At 38.1% G+C, this 16,456-nt stretch overlaps 1 protein-coding gene across 5 annotated transcripts in view; it reads left to right on the top strand.

Annotated features, from left to right (window-relative positions):
- The window catches only part of LOC134873536 (ral guanine nucleotide dissociation stimulator-like), a 72,023-nt gene that overhangs the window by 49,675 nt on the left and 5,892 nt on the right, over positions 1 to 16,456 (top strand). For all 5 annotated transcript variants that reach the window (XM_063897214.1, XM_063897212.1, XM_063897211.1 and 2 more), the window contains exons 4-18: positions 658 to 851; positions 1,870 to 1,994; positions 2,376 to 2,591; positions 3,038 to 3,141; positions 3,245 to 3,329; positions 5,572 to 5,649; positions 6,374 to 6,460; positions 7,747 to 7,779; positions 7,896 to 8,017; positions 8,474 to 8,569; positions 9,545 to 9,749; positions 9,834 to 9,905; positions 11,455 to 11,499; positions 13,121 to 13,387; positions 15,988 to 16,102. In XM_063897214.1, the coding sequence (XP_063753284.1) occupies positions 658 to 851; positions 1,870 to 1,994; positions 2,376 to 2,591; positions 3,038 to 3,141; positions 3,245 to 3,329; positions 5,572 to 5,649; positions 6,374 to 6,460; positions 7,747 to 7,779; positions 7,896 to 8,017; positions 8,474 to 8,569; positions 9,545 to 9,749; positions 9,834 to 9,905; positions 11,455 to 11,499; positions 13,121 to 13,387; positions 15,988 to 16,102 (1,844 nt within the window). The remainder of the gene's footprint in view (positions 1 to 657; positions 852 to 1,869; positions 1,995 to 2,375; positions 2,592 to 3,037; positions 3,142 to 3,244; positions 3,330 to 5,571; positions 5,650 to 6,373; positions 6,461 to 7,746; positions 7,780 to 7,895; positions 8,018 to 8,473; positions 8,570 to 9,544; positions 9,750 to 9,833; positions 9,906 to 11,454; positions 11,500 to 13,120; positions 13,388 to 15,987; positions 16,103 to 16,456) is intronic.

The following is a 16,456-nucleotide window of genomic DNA, read 5'->3' as shown; positions in this document are numbered from 1 at the left end:
CATTCACACTCCTGCACGGCTTAAAAGGATATCTTACCAGCTCGGTTCTCAAACTGTTTTCTTTGCAAGACACCTGTCAGGCTGAGGGAGGGGCTTTTTCTGTTTGGTTATAGCAGAGCATGTGAGCGTTGCTTGTTCAAACCATAGGACATACATAAGTCCCTTGTCAGGTCAATGAGCTACTACATTGATTGAATTCATATTTGAGCAATGCTGGCATTTAATTGGAAGTTGGTAAAGTAAGAATACCACAAAATTAGACAATTCTTTAGTTAACGTGGATAGACTGGGAAATTCCATCCATGATTTTGAATATCTTTTGTAACAACCTCTGTTAAAATATCTAACTAGTAATTGAAAAAGTGTCTGATGCTTACACACTAACTGCTTATGTTAATTCAGAAATGACTTGCTTACATTACTCATACAAATGAAGCGACTAAATGTTTTTGTTGAAGGACTAATTTGACACTTCGGGTTGTATGATGAACCTTATTGTATTTATTTAAGAAGCTAGGCTGTGTTTTTAAAGTTAGCTTTGCTAATTTTCATTTTATTTAGCATTTATCTTTAGCTTAGCAGCTTGCTAGGCTTAAAACTCGTCTTTGGTTTTTCAGACTCCTCTTTATATTTATTGTGTGTGTGTGTGTTTTGCAGCACTGTGTCTTCAATCCTGGGCGCGTGGCTGGACCAGTACTCCGAGGACTTCTGGAGCCCTCCCACCTACGACTGTCTGCACCAGCTCATGTCCTACCTCCGCATGCACTTCCCCGGCTCGGACCTGGAGCGCCGCGCCCGCAATCTGCTGGCCCACTTCCACCGCCGACAGCAGTGTGAGCCTGATCCTGATGGTATGAAGGCAGGACAGGAGAGGGACAACAGCAGGGCAGGGGGTCAGAGAGCAATGATATATTTCTCTTTATTTGATTAATGAAATAATATTTTTAAAATTATTTTGTTATTTGATTTATTTTCACATGTGCATACAGGGCAATCCATTCTTTAGGAACTTTTGTTGGGAACTATAATTGACCAAGTATTGAGAGTGGACTGGTACTTTAAGAGGTGCCATTTTGTCTCCTGGCCACTGCTGAGGTGCTATTGAGAAAGGAAACCCCTCAATGCGCTCTAAACTATAGAATCACTTCTTATACTAGGATGTATTCAATGCAGAGGAAACTATTTCACAATGTGTGTGTTGCTTTGTACATATCTAGTGTTTTATTTGCATCGTTGTTTAACTGCAGTGCGTTTCTCCTAATGCAAGTTATTTGGGTCGTTGTAGTACATTTGCACCTGTTGGCCACCGTAGTATTGCCATCAAAATATACTAAAAGTTAAAAAAGTTGAAAAACGTATTGTGCTTAATACCCCATCTCTAAATATGTAAAGTAACTAGTACTTAATGTTGTCATATAAATGTAGTGGAGTAAAAAGTACAATACTAGCTACCAAAATGTAGTGGAGTAAAGGTATAAAGTAATATGAAATGGTACCCCAAAACCTTAATTAAGTACAGAGCTTGAATACATATATTTCTAACTTGAGTACATGCACAAATGTTTTTTTTATTTTGTGGATTAATCAGTATGTCCTCATGTACGGCTTAACATTTCGTCAGTCCAAATGCTGTAATACTTATTGCTGTAAAGAACAGTTTGGTTGTACGAGTTCCAATCACAATAATAATACAGTGATAAGGACCAGCTGGCAGTCACATGAGATTGAGTGAAATGTCCACATCCTGCGAGGATAAAACAAACATGAAGGTCACAGAGAGGATGAGAAGCAGAAGAAGAGCAGGGACTGAGTTTGTGTTGAGGCACTGTTGTTGAAATTAAATTAATGAAATATGTTTTGTCTCTTCAGGGGAACACATTGGCTGCCCTTTTGCTACGCAGGAAGAGAGCGGCTTCGAGGACGAGCTTCCTGCTTTCAGCTTCCTGTCCTTCGACCCCATTATGGTGGCAGAGCAGTTCACACTCATGGATGCGGTGAGGACACTTCCTATTCCCTTATCAACAGTTCTTCTAACCTCTACAGTTTCTTTTCAGTCTGGCTTTAGAATAAGTAAAAATAACTAGATATTATTTTTTATTATCTATTCATCTGCCAATTATGTGTTCAATTTATCAGTTTATAGTTTGCAAATAATTTCAGTTTCGCCTGTTCGTTTGTTCAAAGGGTTATTAAGTCTTTGTAGGAAAAATGAACTGAAGAACTCTGAGTATTAAACGGGCCCTAATATGCTCTTTGGGGTTTTCTGTTTCCTGTAGTGTGTTATATACGTTTTTGTGCATGTAAATGGTCTGCAAAGGCTCAAATCACACACTCTGTTACATGCTGGCTAATTCTCCAGTCCATGCTCTCTCCAGGACCTGTTTAAAAAGGTGGTGCCATACCACTGTCTGGGGGGGATCTGGTCTCAGCGGGACAAGAAAGGCAAGGAACACCTGGCCCCCACCATCAGAGCCACTGTGGCCCAGTTCAACTCCGTCACCAACTGTGTCATCACCACCTGCCTAAGCAACCCCGTGCTGAAGCCCAATCAGAGAGCGCGGTTGCTGGAGAGGTGGATAGACGTGGCACGGGTGAGGTTCATCTGCACTCGGAAGAATATTTCAAATTAAAAAGAGATATTTTAGCCTTTTGATTTTAGTGTTAACTTCCTTTCTGTCTTATCCTGCCAGCTCTCTGAGACTTTTAACCTCTTTCCTTCTCTTGCGCTGTTTGCTTGTTCTTGTTTTGTTTTCGTTTGCGTTTCAGGCTTTACACAAATAGAAAAATGAATACACAAACTATTATTCTGGTTTCTTTTGCCTAGTTGAAATTAAACTGACTGGACTGCTTTATTCGGATTGATATTACTGCGCATACTTTATTGATCAGAGGGTCTTTTTTTTTAAGCAGACCACTGAATGTCCAAATTGACCAATAAAAGTATTCCAGTATTCCACTAAACCGTATTATATCAACAGTTAAAGCACAGTTTCGTCTTGTCCGTTTCTGATTGGATGATTGTTTACGTTGTGTTCAGGAGTGTCGGATATTAAAGAACTTCTCCTCGTTGCGAGCCATCCTTTCTGCCCTGCAGTGCAATGCCATCCACCGCCTGAAAAGGACCTGGGAGGAAGTGTCACGGTAGGTCAACAGCAGTGCGCTCCTCATTGATGCACAGATTGAATATCGCTGAAGGCAGAGGGACTGCTTTTTTTTGTGCCCTGACCTCTGCGTCTGTTCACAGGGAGAGTTTCCGCACCTTCCGCGAGCTGTCCGAGATCTTCTCAGACGACAACAACTACTCCCTCAGCCGAGAGCTGCTGGTGAAGGTGGGTCACAGCTTCTCAACAGCCCACACACACAAAACAGCAATGATTTAATAACAGCGTCATTTTGCGGCAGCTCTGATCTCTTTGCATGTAATCGTGTTGCGTAAAAAATTTGCTTTTCGGTACACAAAATATTGTTGCATTAAATAACATAATACTTCTAATAATACGACAGTTGATGACATAGGTGAGCTGAAGAAAATGAAATAAGAGCCAGAGTTGTGGAGAAGTATATGCTTCTAATCGGCCCTTATAATCCGACAGAGTACTAAATTCATATGTGAGAGTTATATAAGGTCATGGCATGTGAACAGATAGCAGCAGGATGTATGGCATGTGCGACCTGTCCCATCTGTGGACTTCCTCACGTCCACAAACACTTCCTGCGGGGGAGAACACCTTGTACCATGCTCTGTTGGATCTCATCAGCATCCATTTATTACTCGTGATTACCAGGGTGGGCTCCGTGCCGCTGACAGATCGCTGTCATCATTTACCAGATTTATGGGGTATAATGCGGAGAGGCACTGACACCCTCTCATTGGGATGCACTCAATACAAGGACTGCAAGAGCTGAGCGACGTGACCCGGAGGAAATGACACAGCAAATATAAACCTTTCATATTCTCATGCTGTCATAAGAAAGGACATTTGAGTACTGAGAAAACATCACAAAATATTATAATCATTAAAAGAAATGCCATTATCAGTTCAAATATTGGCTAGCGCTCAAATCATATTGTACGGATAGGCTAAGGTGCTCTAAGATCTCTAAGCGCCTGACCAATCTCAACAGAGCTGGCCAGCTAACCAATCGGAGCAGACTGGGCTCTGGTTACAGACAGTGGGTGAAAAAAGGTGCTGCAGCACAGGCAGTATGAGAAAAATAAAGACCTTTATGAACATTAAAGCATGGAGACATGTCATAGTAGAGACAAAACATACAGATATGAACCTGAAAATGAGCAGAATAGGGCCCCTTTAAACGCCTATTTTATTCAATTGACTTTAGTATCGATTAATTGTACAAATTGTACAGTTTCAAAAATAATTGCACAAGATATGTTTATTTTTGATATTACTACCACATATCGTAGTTTGCTGTGTAACGGAGTGAAAAGCCCGGGTTTCTCTGAGGGAATCACCACTGACGTCCAGAGGAGGAAACCTTTGGCAGGTGTAGATAAAGCTCTGATCTGACGCCGGTGTGAGAGAACACCTCGGGCGTCGCCTCTCTCTCGCTATATCTGCTCAGGCCAGGCTGCGTTTACTGGAATCCCTCAGCTCGAGTTACAGAGTGCTGCTGTAGCGTTACCTCATTCTGAGGAATGTGACGGGGGTGCATTTTCCCCCAACTTTTGCCTCTGTAATTCAACAACAAAGAGAACACGTTTTAAGAAAATACAGCCATTTATCTTTATGCTTTGTAGCAATCTTTCTTCTTTGGTGCACTTGCCCTACCAAGTATATATTGAATTTAATTAAATACTTAAATATTGGGCCAGAATTCTCTCTTAAAGCTTTCGGAAGTATTAGGAGCAGAGATCCACAAAACATCCATGAAGGGAGGTAACCCACTAGATAACCCAAAGTGCCTCACCTCTTTTGTTAAAACAGTGAAAATAAATATATTCAGTGGTTGTCAAATCTTGGAAAATGAATCTTAATGCATCGGCATAGCCTTGCAGACTTCACTCGGGTATTAAAGTATGTTTTTACACTCCAAAAAAAAACATTTAGATGCAATAGATTAATTGCAAATCTCCCAAAATTGGGGAAGTGCTTTGCCACATGGCTGGCTTCCCCTTTTAAGCATCCGCATAATGGTTATATAATATTTGTTATTGTCACATGTTATCACTCTGTGTGTGTCTTTAAAAATACTTGAAATTCGTTTTATTCGTACATGTTTGGGAAACATCAGAAATTAGCCAGCTTTAAATGTGACAGGTTTCTTCACTTTTACTCAAGTTGTGCATCCCAGCATTGAGATTTTTTCAATGGTTAAATTAGAAACTGTTGAAAAGTGTAAACTGTTTTCCAGCTGCACTCCTGTTCATAGAGGGACAAATGGTAGTCGACTGAAAAATAACAAGAAAAGATTGTGATGGCTCTTTATCAATGTTTGGAGTTGATGGAAGACAATAACGCCCTGTGTGTGAAATGAGTGACAGGATATGAAGTATAGCACAGAATGGTTTCTTCCTTGGTGAAATTTACACACTCTGTTGTTATTTTGCAGGAGGGCACGTCCAAATTCGCCACTTTGGAAATCAACCCCAAACGAGCTCAGAGGAGACACCAGCAGCAGAGAGAACTGGTGAGTCCCCAAAGCAAAGACATCAGAAGGATATTTATTTTATTTTTGTGTAAGTTAAGCCTCTGCATTCATCAATGTTGTGCAAGCAGCGCACTCCAATGGCAACTGAAGTCACTGCACTCTCGGTGTTAATAACAACAACTAGACTTTATCAATCATTTATCAATCAGCCACTTGTTTTACCTGCAAAATATAGACCAATTAAAAATACAGATGACATAAATCTGAAGCTCTGGACAAATTATACTCTTTATGAGTGCATATACGGAAAATCAAGATATCAAGAGCTCCTTATTCTTAAAAACTTGACCTATGTGTAAGTATTCAATATAGATATCTATGTTTTTACTGGATTTTGTCTACTCATTGGTTCGTTTTATGCTCTTTTTTGTATTTTTTCTAAATGATTTAAGCTACTTTCATTATTTTATGTTATTGTTTTTAGTTTAGTTTAGACAAGGTCTGTTGTATAGGCTCCCATCTTCTTGACCCCTCCTCACAAATGTCATATTTTTGCCACTATTTGGATTTTGTGTGTGCACATTTTTTTTATAAAAAGGTTGTTGTTGTAATTGCAAGGAGAACATTATTTGGCAATTTATTGGCTGCTATAACTTTTTTAGGAATTTGTGTGCCTATGTGCCATGAACAAAGTGTGACCTGTCCATGTCTCAGCCTCCATGTTTTCTACCTTTACTGATAGCCCTCTGTCCTGTGTGAGCAGGGAGTGATGCAGGGGACGATTCCTTACTTGGGGACCTTCCTGACGGACCTGGTGATGATGGACACTGCCATGAAGGATTACACCGAGGTAAGACATCTGACACGGGACTTTACTCTTACATATCTTTTATTAAGGCAGTGAGTCCACACAGCGCCGCAAGACCAGTGTTGGGGGTCACGCATGACTTAGTAGCGCGTTACTGTAATCGGATTACATTAGTCTGTAACGCAATTACCGTTGATAACAGCAGTAATTACATTACAATTACCAAGAACGAAATGATCTCGTTAAAATAAATCAAACGCCTTTTCATTTGTGCTACACTCGCAAGTTCATGGTTGGGGAGACGGAGCAGAAATGTCAGAGTCTCATAGCAGAGATAAACAGGCCTATAGCAGCATACATCTTGGGGGAAATGTTTCAACGTTGGAATTGGCATCTTTCTGAAACATACTTAGCAAGATACAAGTAACGAGCGGGTGGCCGCCATCAGACAGGAGAAACTGTTGCAAGCTACCTGGACCAGTTTTATTCCGCGATGGAACCTGTGCTAAAGAATGCATGGCTGACGTTCAAACAAAGAGCAGAAAACAGAGGTCTTGTGTTCAGTGGTGTCCTTATTAGATTAAGGATTAGTGCTGATCAGGGCATACATAAGGTTTACCTATATATTGTTATTTGTCATTTGATTTATGGTGCATCTCAGGTGAGTAACTATTTCCTTTAAGCAGTGAGTAATTGAGTAAAGTAAGCCATTACGTTTTTAACTTGTAATTTGTAATGCATTACTTTTAACTATCCCATCACTGTGTAAGATAAACTAGCATCTCCCTTGGATTTGATTATTTATTTGTGCCACAATGTTGGCATGACCCTGAACCAAAAGAAATATATAAAGGATGTTTTCGTGTCTTCTTTCAAACAAGCATGAAAAAATCCAATTCATGTTCTCAGACTTTGTATAAATGAGCTTCACCACTCAGTCTGACACTCACTAGCAGCAGCATTCAGAGTCTGTCCGGCAAATCTGCTTTAAGAAGCTTTTCACTCTTTGTTTTGACAGTTTCGGTCTGAAAGACACAGCCAAAAACAGGCTTTTTGTGTATACAGTCACTGCCACTTTTCTGAAAGGTTTAAATATTTTTAGATGGAATCTCTTGGAGAGGCAGCACAAAAACGGTGATGCACTCAGAAAAAAGTCACTGGGTGTCAGTGCTTTTTCATTATGCAGGCGCATGCAGCGGCCAGCCCTCTCCTCATTGGAAACAATGCAAATAAAAATGCTGGCGCTATGTGGACACAGGCCCTTACTTCCTCTTGGCATGTTCATATGTTATTAACACTCCTTTTTCATGGTTTCTAATATTTTTCAGGGCGGTCTGATCAATTTTGAGAAGAGAAGAAAGGTTGGTTATACTTTTTTGGTTACCTAAAAGAAGGGAAAAAACTAAGCCCCTCCCAGTTCAGATCAGACTAACTCTTTTTTTAACCCTTCCTTGCTCTTGTCTCTGTATTTCTGCAGGAGTTTGAGGTGATCGCTCAGATCAAACTGCTCCAGTTAGCCTCCAACAACTACAGTTTCACTCAGGACAGCCACTTCAGGGAGTGGTTCGCAGGCGTGGAGAAACTCAGCGAGGCAGAGAGGTTAGTCTGTGTAGAAAATCTAATCAGGACTGGATAAAGTTTTGCTGTGTGAGGTGTTGAAGGATTCAAATTTCTGCGGCTTTTGAATGTTTTAAACATATAGGATCTTTACAATGTGTTATATGCTGTCTGACTACTTTTAAATGCATTGTGAACTGTATCTGGGATTTTTATTATAGGGATTTTAGCCATTGCAGACTATTTACATGCACACAAACCTATATAGCAATCTACAGGAAAGGGAAAACTCCCAAAAGCACAATAGGGCCTCTTTAAGATTTAAGACTAACATAATGCAAACAGATGCAGCCTTCCTTCCCTCTGGGATGTGTTGTGTTTACTGAGCGCAGGGTTTTCTGGGTACTGATATGGCAGGGATGGACGCCTCCTTGTCTTATCCTTGAGATGAGTCTGGAGTAACATTGTCTTCATCGTTCTGACTTCCCGTTCCCGCAGCTACAATCTGTCCTGTGAGATCGAGCCGCTGTCGGAGTCGGCCAGCAACACGCTAAGAGCCAAGAAGAACGGAGGAATCATGAAGCGCTGGAGCGAGTAAGTGACAGCGCTCATTAGAACTGAGGGTCGAGAGATGGTTGTTTTTATGACTCATAAGCTGAGTCCACATGTGTTATAGCAGCCAATAAATTGCCAAATAATGCTCTTCTGTAATTATGATTATTATAAGAAATCATTTAAATCCGAAAATGTTATATTTGTCGAGAGGGATATTTGGTTTTGTAACAGTGGCTCCATTTTTAGAATGAAATAAAAATAAAAGCCAGAAAATAATTGGGAAATATTGATATGAACCCAATAAATAAAAGTAAAGTGTCCAATGAAAGATAAAAATAGAATAAAATATGTATACAAACAAAATAATTTAAAGTAAGAATGTAAGACATGTATATAAACATAAGGAGCTTAGAAAAATGTCTTACAATTCACAAAAAGATATGTATTTATATGTTACAATAGACCTTAAAGTAAGAATGTGGAGTAAAGAGATAAATACATTGAACAAATAAAAGAAAGGAAAAAAAGAAGTTAAAATAAAATGTTATATAGTAGATTTTAAACTGTAAGAAATTAAAGAACAGTTAAAGTAAGAATGTGCAGTAAAAGGATAAATAAAAAATAAAGATATTTATAAAAACATAATTAAAAATACAACTGATAATCAAATATAAAATTAAATAAAAAAATACAATGAAATATTTGTATAAACATTAGAAGTTTAAGAAAGCATTTATTATCAAAAGATCAAATAAAATAAATATATTTCAAAAACCGTAAGCAGAGTAAAATGTTCATTAAAAGATATAAAAATTGAATAACATACTGAAACAAAAAAGCAGTTAAAGTAAGAATAACATGTATGTTACATTTTAATATATATACATAGATATAGTGGTGTTTAAGCATGGACTTAATTGCATGTTACCTCTAAACGGCACAGTATAAAAGGGTTTAACTGCTGATCGTGAAGTAAGTCCTACATAAAAACTCCCCTCGTTATTTCGGTTCCAGCCGGCAGTTGACGGAGGCCGGCTGCAGCGGCCCCCCCGGCTCTCATTCCAAGTCCTTCGACCACTCACACTACAGACCATACCAAGGAGGCGGGGGGGACAGCGGCGACGCTCTCAGCGTCACCTCCGTCAGCTCCAGTGGTTCAGACCTGGAGGACGTGAACGCAAGCTTCCTGTCAGACTCTCCGGAGGGACACGAGAGAAAGGTGAGGAACAAAGACCCGCATAAGAGACCTTTGGTTTGTTTTGTGTATAGAAAGTAAAATATGTCTGTCTCTCTTTCTCTGTAGACGTCGACTCCCTCTGTGAAACTTACTGTCTCTGCTTTGGGGAGGGAAGCTCTGGCAGCAGATACGTCAACGGTAATAAGCTTTACTTTTCTAATTGTATTTTCTACTTCAAATCAGATCAGGCATGGTAACAAATGGAAGTTTAGAGCCCGATGTTATTTGATCATTTGGTAGTTATTATTTTTAACATGCAAATTGAATTTCTTTGGGTTTTGGACAGTTTGTCTGACGAAATCAGTCATTTAGAGACACCATCTTTAGGCTGTGGGAAATCTGTAGCCTGGAAATGTTTATATCCATAAGGACTCATCTATTAAAGCAGTCTAGTGAAGATGTATAGAGATGACATAAAGATAAAATTTAAAAATAAAAACTAAGCAACAGAGGCAGGCTAGTTTCCTAGTAGTAAGCTTAAAAAAGCACTACATTTCCTATAATGCTGCTCAATCTCACAGCGCTTAATCAGACCGGCGAGCGCCTATCGCTTTTCCAACCAGCTTTAGATAAACCACGCCCACTTCCATATGACAAAACCTCGACGCTGTTACTCTAGTGTAGCATTTAAGCTAGAATTCAACTATCTAAATGACTTAGAAGGCACTGAACAGTTCGGCTCCTCAGTATGTCTTTGATCTTTTATTTTACACTGATAGTTCTTTGAGTTCCTCAGCCAGGGGCCTCCTTGCAATAAACCCGAGGCCATATACATCAGTCCTTTTAAATCTAGGCTCAAAACATACTTTCATCCCACTGCCTGCCCTCCCTGATTTTTACCTGATTCTTTTTATTCTTTCTTATGGGTTTGACTGTCTTAGAGGCCGTACACGTGAGCGTTGTTTGCAGGCGTGCTCAAACACGAGCACAAGAGTTGAAAATAGTTCTGCTTTTTTCATGTGAGGAAGAACATCCAATCACAGCGAGAGATGTCTGTACTGTCTGTACAGCTAATATGGATGTATTAATTTCAGTGCAGGTGTATCGTAACCCTGACTTTAAAATGTGTCCATTGTGTCACCCATATTTATTTTATGAGCACCGCTGCTCTCGTCTCTCGAGTGATGGTGTTCGGCACACACACACACACACACGCACACACACACACACACACACACACACACACACACACACACACACACACACACACACACACCCCCCACAAACAAGACAACACACACAGAGCATTTCGTAGCGTAGCAGATACAGAAATGCCGTTTTCTAGGGAAACACTTCTGTTTCATGGACAATATTGTAATTTAACTTTAAAAAACATCCCCCCCCGAAAGCTTGGCATAATAGTAGAGCCCCCAGCCGACAATGCAACAAAATGTTCATGTGTACAGCCCCTATATTTGTTTGTTATATGTTGCTCCTTTAGTACTTGGCTTGTTTTTTGTTTTCATGTAAAGCACTTTGTAACATGTGTTTTTAAATCAGAAAAACAAATGAATAATCATGTCAAAGTTGTAGGAGATCACTTTTGCTAACAGGATATTTCACAGCAGAAAAAGATCATTTTAAGATAAACATACATTTTTACATTTCACCACCGTTATTGTAAATACTTCATCTAGTTTGACTCGGACATACATACGAGGCTCTGATGTTTGTCCCTTTGATTCAGGTGATGAGTCAGGACAAGACTCCATCCGTCTTCAGGAAGGAATTAGTATGTTGCCCTTTTAGTACTTTTATTTTGTTATTGCTGTTTTTTGTTTTAATGTGAAGCACTTTGTTGGATAAGTGTGACTGTTTTAAGGTATTATTATTATTATTGCTATTATTATTATTACTTTTATTATTATTACTATTATTATTATTGCTATTATTATTATTATTGCTATTATTATTATTATTATTATTATTGCTATTATTATTATTACTTTTATTATTATTACTATTATTATTATTGCTATTATTATTATTATTATTATTATTGCTATTATTATTATTGCTATTATTATTATTATTATTGCTATTATTATTATTATTATTATTGCTATTATTATTATTGCTATTATTATTATTACTTTTATTATTATTACTATTATTATTATTGCTATTATTATTATTATTATTATTATTATTGCTATTATTATTATTATTATTATTGCTATTATTATTATTACTTTTATTATTATTACTATTATTATTATTGCTATTATTATTATTATTATTATTGCTATTATTATTATTATTATTGCTATTATTATTATTGCTATTATTATTATTATTATTATTGCTATTATTATTATTGCTATTATTATTATTATTATATTATTATTATTATTGCTATTATTATTATTACTATTATTATTATTGCTATTATTATTATTATTATTACTATTATTATTATTGCTATTATTATTATTATTATTATTATTATTATTATTGCTATTATTATTATTATTGCTATTATTATTATTATTGCTATTATTATTATTACTTTTATTATTATTATTGCTATTATTATTATTATTGCTATTATTATTATTACTTTTATTATTATTATTATTATTATTACTATTATTATTATTATTATTACTTTTATTATTATTAGGTCTAATTAGCGAGCTAGCTAACTCGCCAGCAGCTTAATTAGAATCAACTTACTGCTTCATCTGAGCATATGTCATAGTATAAGGAAGCATAGATAACCATTCAAACACATTGGCAGCTGTGGCTCAGGAGGTACAAGATGACCTCCAACATGCAGTCGACGTGTCCTTGGGCAATATATTTAACCCCACATTTGTGGTATGAAAGATAAGTTGCCTATTATAAAAACAGGTTAACATTTTAAAAAGTAATAAAGTAGCAGCCAGTGAACAGTCGTAAGATGTTTAATGTATAATGCATAATAAATGCTGACTTGTATATGTGAAAGCACTTTCAAGAGTCGCATGGGAGGGAAAAAGCACTTTATAAATGTAATTCTAACATCTAGCCAATCACAGCGCTTCGTCAGGCTTTCAAGTTATGGAAGTGGGAGCGGTTTTATCTTTTGTGGGTTGGAAACGTGATAGAGGTTAATACAGGTAAACCCACATCTGAGGCTGAGGCAAACGTTTTAAGTATCAATAAATGTGCGTTAACCTCAGAGCTTATTTTGACCAGTATTTCAAAAACCAATGTAAATATCCCGTTACTTTTTGTGGACGGGGCCCTTGCGATGTTAAAAAAATACCTCATCCCTGCACCACTCTATGGGTGGTTAGAACAGTAAGCGTCCGCCTCATGTGTGTCCAGCGATGTTTTGTCATCACCCCCCTCCTCTGCTCTCCTCTCAGTTCTGGGAGTGCACGTCTCTCTCCTCCCTGGACACCTCTGGGACGGGCTCCAGCTCCGGTTCGGCCTCAGGCTCCAGCAGCGCCTCCTCCTCCTCCGTCTCCTCCTCCACCCCGCTGTCCGCCTCCCGCTCACACAAACGCTCGGTTTCGGCGGTGTCCAACTACTCCACCCTGTCGCTGCCGCTGTACAACCAGCAGGTGGACGACTGCTGCATCATCCGGGTCAGCCTGGACGTGGAGAACGGCAACATGTACAAGAGCATCCTGGTGAGAAAACCTTACAAATATTCTGGTCATAAAAAATACCTCAACAAGCATAACATCACAATCTCTGTGTTTTCTGCCTTACTTAATATAGTGTTAGCTCCAGAGTATTAATGCTAAATACAACTATAATACAGGATAATATGTGCTCAACAAAGATCTGATGCTTTAAACCTGTTTATACCTCTGTATTAATTCCCTCTTAACAGTAGCACATATTCCTACAATCCTGTTTACATTACAGTCTTGTCATTTTGCAATTACTCTATACCACAAATGTGATGTTTATTAATGTTATATGTATTCCCTGTATTTTACAGGATTCATAAAATGTTCAAACAAACAAGAAAAAGAAACATGCCCTAAATTATGGAAATATAAATGTTAAAAATAATTCAAATATATATATATATACACATACAGTGGTATGCAAAAGTTTGGGCACCCCTTAGGAAAACCACTGCATCAGTTTGTCACTTGCTGAGCTTTTGAAGCAGCAACTTCATTTTAACATATGTTATACCTTATGGTAACAGAAACATCTCAGTAGTGAAATAACTTTTATTGGTCAAACACAAACATGTTTATGTGCATTCAAACAAAAATAGGCATGTGCATAAATTTGGGCACCCCTAAGAAATAATTCCATTAATATTTAGTATTGCCTCCTTTTGCTGCAATAACGGCCTGTAGACGCCTCCTGTAGCCACAGACAAGTCCCTTAAGCCTGGCAGGTGGTATTTTGGCCCATTCTTCCACACAAAACGTCTCCAGTTCAGTCAGGTTTCTTGGCCTCCGTGCATGGACAGCCTTCTTCAAATAAATCCATACATTTTCAATGATGTTAAGGTCTGGGGACTGGGATGGCCATTCCAGAACATTGTACCTGTGCTTCTGCATGAATTCCTTGGTGGATTTTGATCGGTGCTTAGGATCATTGTCCTGCTGAAAAATCCAACCCCGGCGTAGCTTCAACTTTGTGACTGACTCTAGAACATTCTTGTCAAGAATCTCCTGGTACTGTAAGGAATTCATGTGGCCCTCAACTTTAACAAGTTTTCCAGTACCTGTGCTAGCCACACAGCCCCATAACATGATAGATCCTCCACCAAATTTTACAGTGGGCAACAAGTTCTTTTCATTGAATGCAGTGTGTTTTTTTCGCCATGCATACCTGTTCATGTTATGACCAAATAACTCAATCTTGGTCTCATCTGACCACAGTATTTTGTTCCAAAATGCTTCTGGCTTGTCCAGATGTGCTTTTGCATACCTCATGCGACTCTTCTTGTGATTAACACTCAGGAAAGGCTTTTTGCACATCACCCTTCCAATGAGCTCTTCCTGGTGCAAAGTACGCTGGATTGTGGAACGGTGAACAACTACACCATCAGCAGCCAGATGTTGTTGTAGTTCTCTGGAGGTGGTCTGTGGCTTCTCTGTGACCATTTTCACCATCCTTCGCCTGTGCCTTTCCCCTATTTTTGTCGGCCTACCACATCTTTCCTTCACACGGACTGTTCCTGTGGCCTTCCATTTCACAACTACGTTTCTGACTGTGGAGACAGACAGTTTAAACCTGTCAGATAATTTTTTGTACCCTTCTCCTAATTTATAATGTTGGATTATCTTAGCTTTCAGGTCAGTGGAGAGTTGTTTTGAGGTCCCCATCTTGCCACTCCCTAAGAAAGAACCTAGGCCAGGCACAGCCAGCTATTACCTATGTTAAATAGCCTTTTTCATGATTGGTTCCACCTGTCTTTGTAATTGAAGGTCTAATGAGCTAATCAAAGCAATTTTGTGCAGCAACCTGTCAGCTATAAATCCGTACAGGTGTTGAAATGAATGCTATTTATAAGGGTGCCCAAACTTTTGCACATCCCATTTTTTGCATTTTATTTTATTATAATAAAACTATGTAATGCTACCCTAAGAATTTTGGTCTGGAAAACACTAAAACGTCTACATCTTTGTAGGAAAACAAATGTTGTTGCTGTGATCTTCTATTATAAAGGAAAAGCAAATTGTCATGAAATCTCAGAGGGGTGCCCAAACTTTTGCATACCACTGTATATTTGTTGATTTTTTATTATTTATAAAAAAAATAAACAAATTAAAACCTACATACATAAACAACATCAAATAATTGTCAAACTAGTACATTGCGAATATATATATATATGTATATGTATATATATATATATATATATATATATACAAAATCACATTAAGGGGGACATAATAAAAAAGAAAACATATACATATGTATAAATAAATCATATTTATTAAAATAATAAATTATGAAAGTTTGTGAAAAAATATTTCTCTAAACATATTTAGCAATAGTTAAAAAAGCTGATTGCAGTATACAAAGGACTAGTATATGTCCTTGTAATGCAATCAAAGTACTTCCGAATAACAGTGAGATAAAATTAGGAATTTACTTTAAATATAATATACTTTTTTTGTGACTAACCCTAACCCTTTTCTCTGACTCACCCCGGAAACTATAGAACTAAAAATGATGTCTGAAGCGGTTGAGGTTACAGGCGGTCTGGCTCTGACAGAGGTACAAGGCTCTGATATTTGTCCCTTTGATTCAGGTGACGAGTCAAGACAAGACTCCAGCAGTCATCAGGAAGGCGATGATCAAACACAACCTGGAGCGGGAGAAGACCGAGGAATACGAGCTGATGCAGAAAATCTCTGAAGACAAAGGTGCAAACTTCATACACACTCAAGATCTGCAAACCGCCAAGAAAAGATAAATGAACTACATTTGATAATAACCTAACCTTGGTCTGGTTTTTATAAATTAATCTGCATATGTTTTGTATTAAGATAGTCCTTTCTCCCACTTTGCCACATTGCCATTTGTAAGTTGTTACTTAATATCCTAGAAGGAATAGAGAGAGAAGCCAATTAATCCTAATGAGAAAATGCGAAGACGTAACACTCACGCTTCTATTGGCTAGTGCTCCAACCCTTTGTACGTGAATTCTAAGGGGCTTGAGCAATCACAACAGAGCTGGCCAGCTAACCAATCATTGCAGACTGGGCTCTGGTTTGTTC

The sequence above is a fragment of the Eleginops maclovinus genome, chromosome 12, assembly GCF_036324505.1.
Source record: "Eleginops maclovinus isolate JMC-PN-2008 ecotype Puerto Natales chromosome 12, JC_Emac_rtc_rv5, whole genome shotgun sequence".
NCBI classification, from domain to species: Eukaryota; Metazoa; Chordata; class Actinopteri; order Perciformes; family Eleginopidae; genus Eleginops; species Eleginops maclovinus.
Note: the sequence above shows the minus strand (reverse complement) of the source record. Positions and strands in the feature narration are given on the sequence as shown.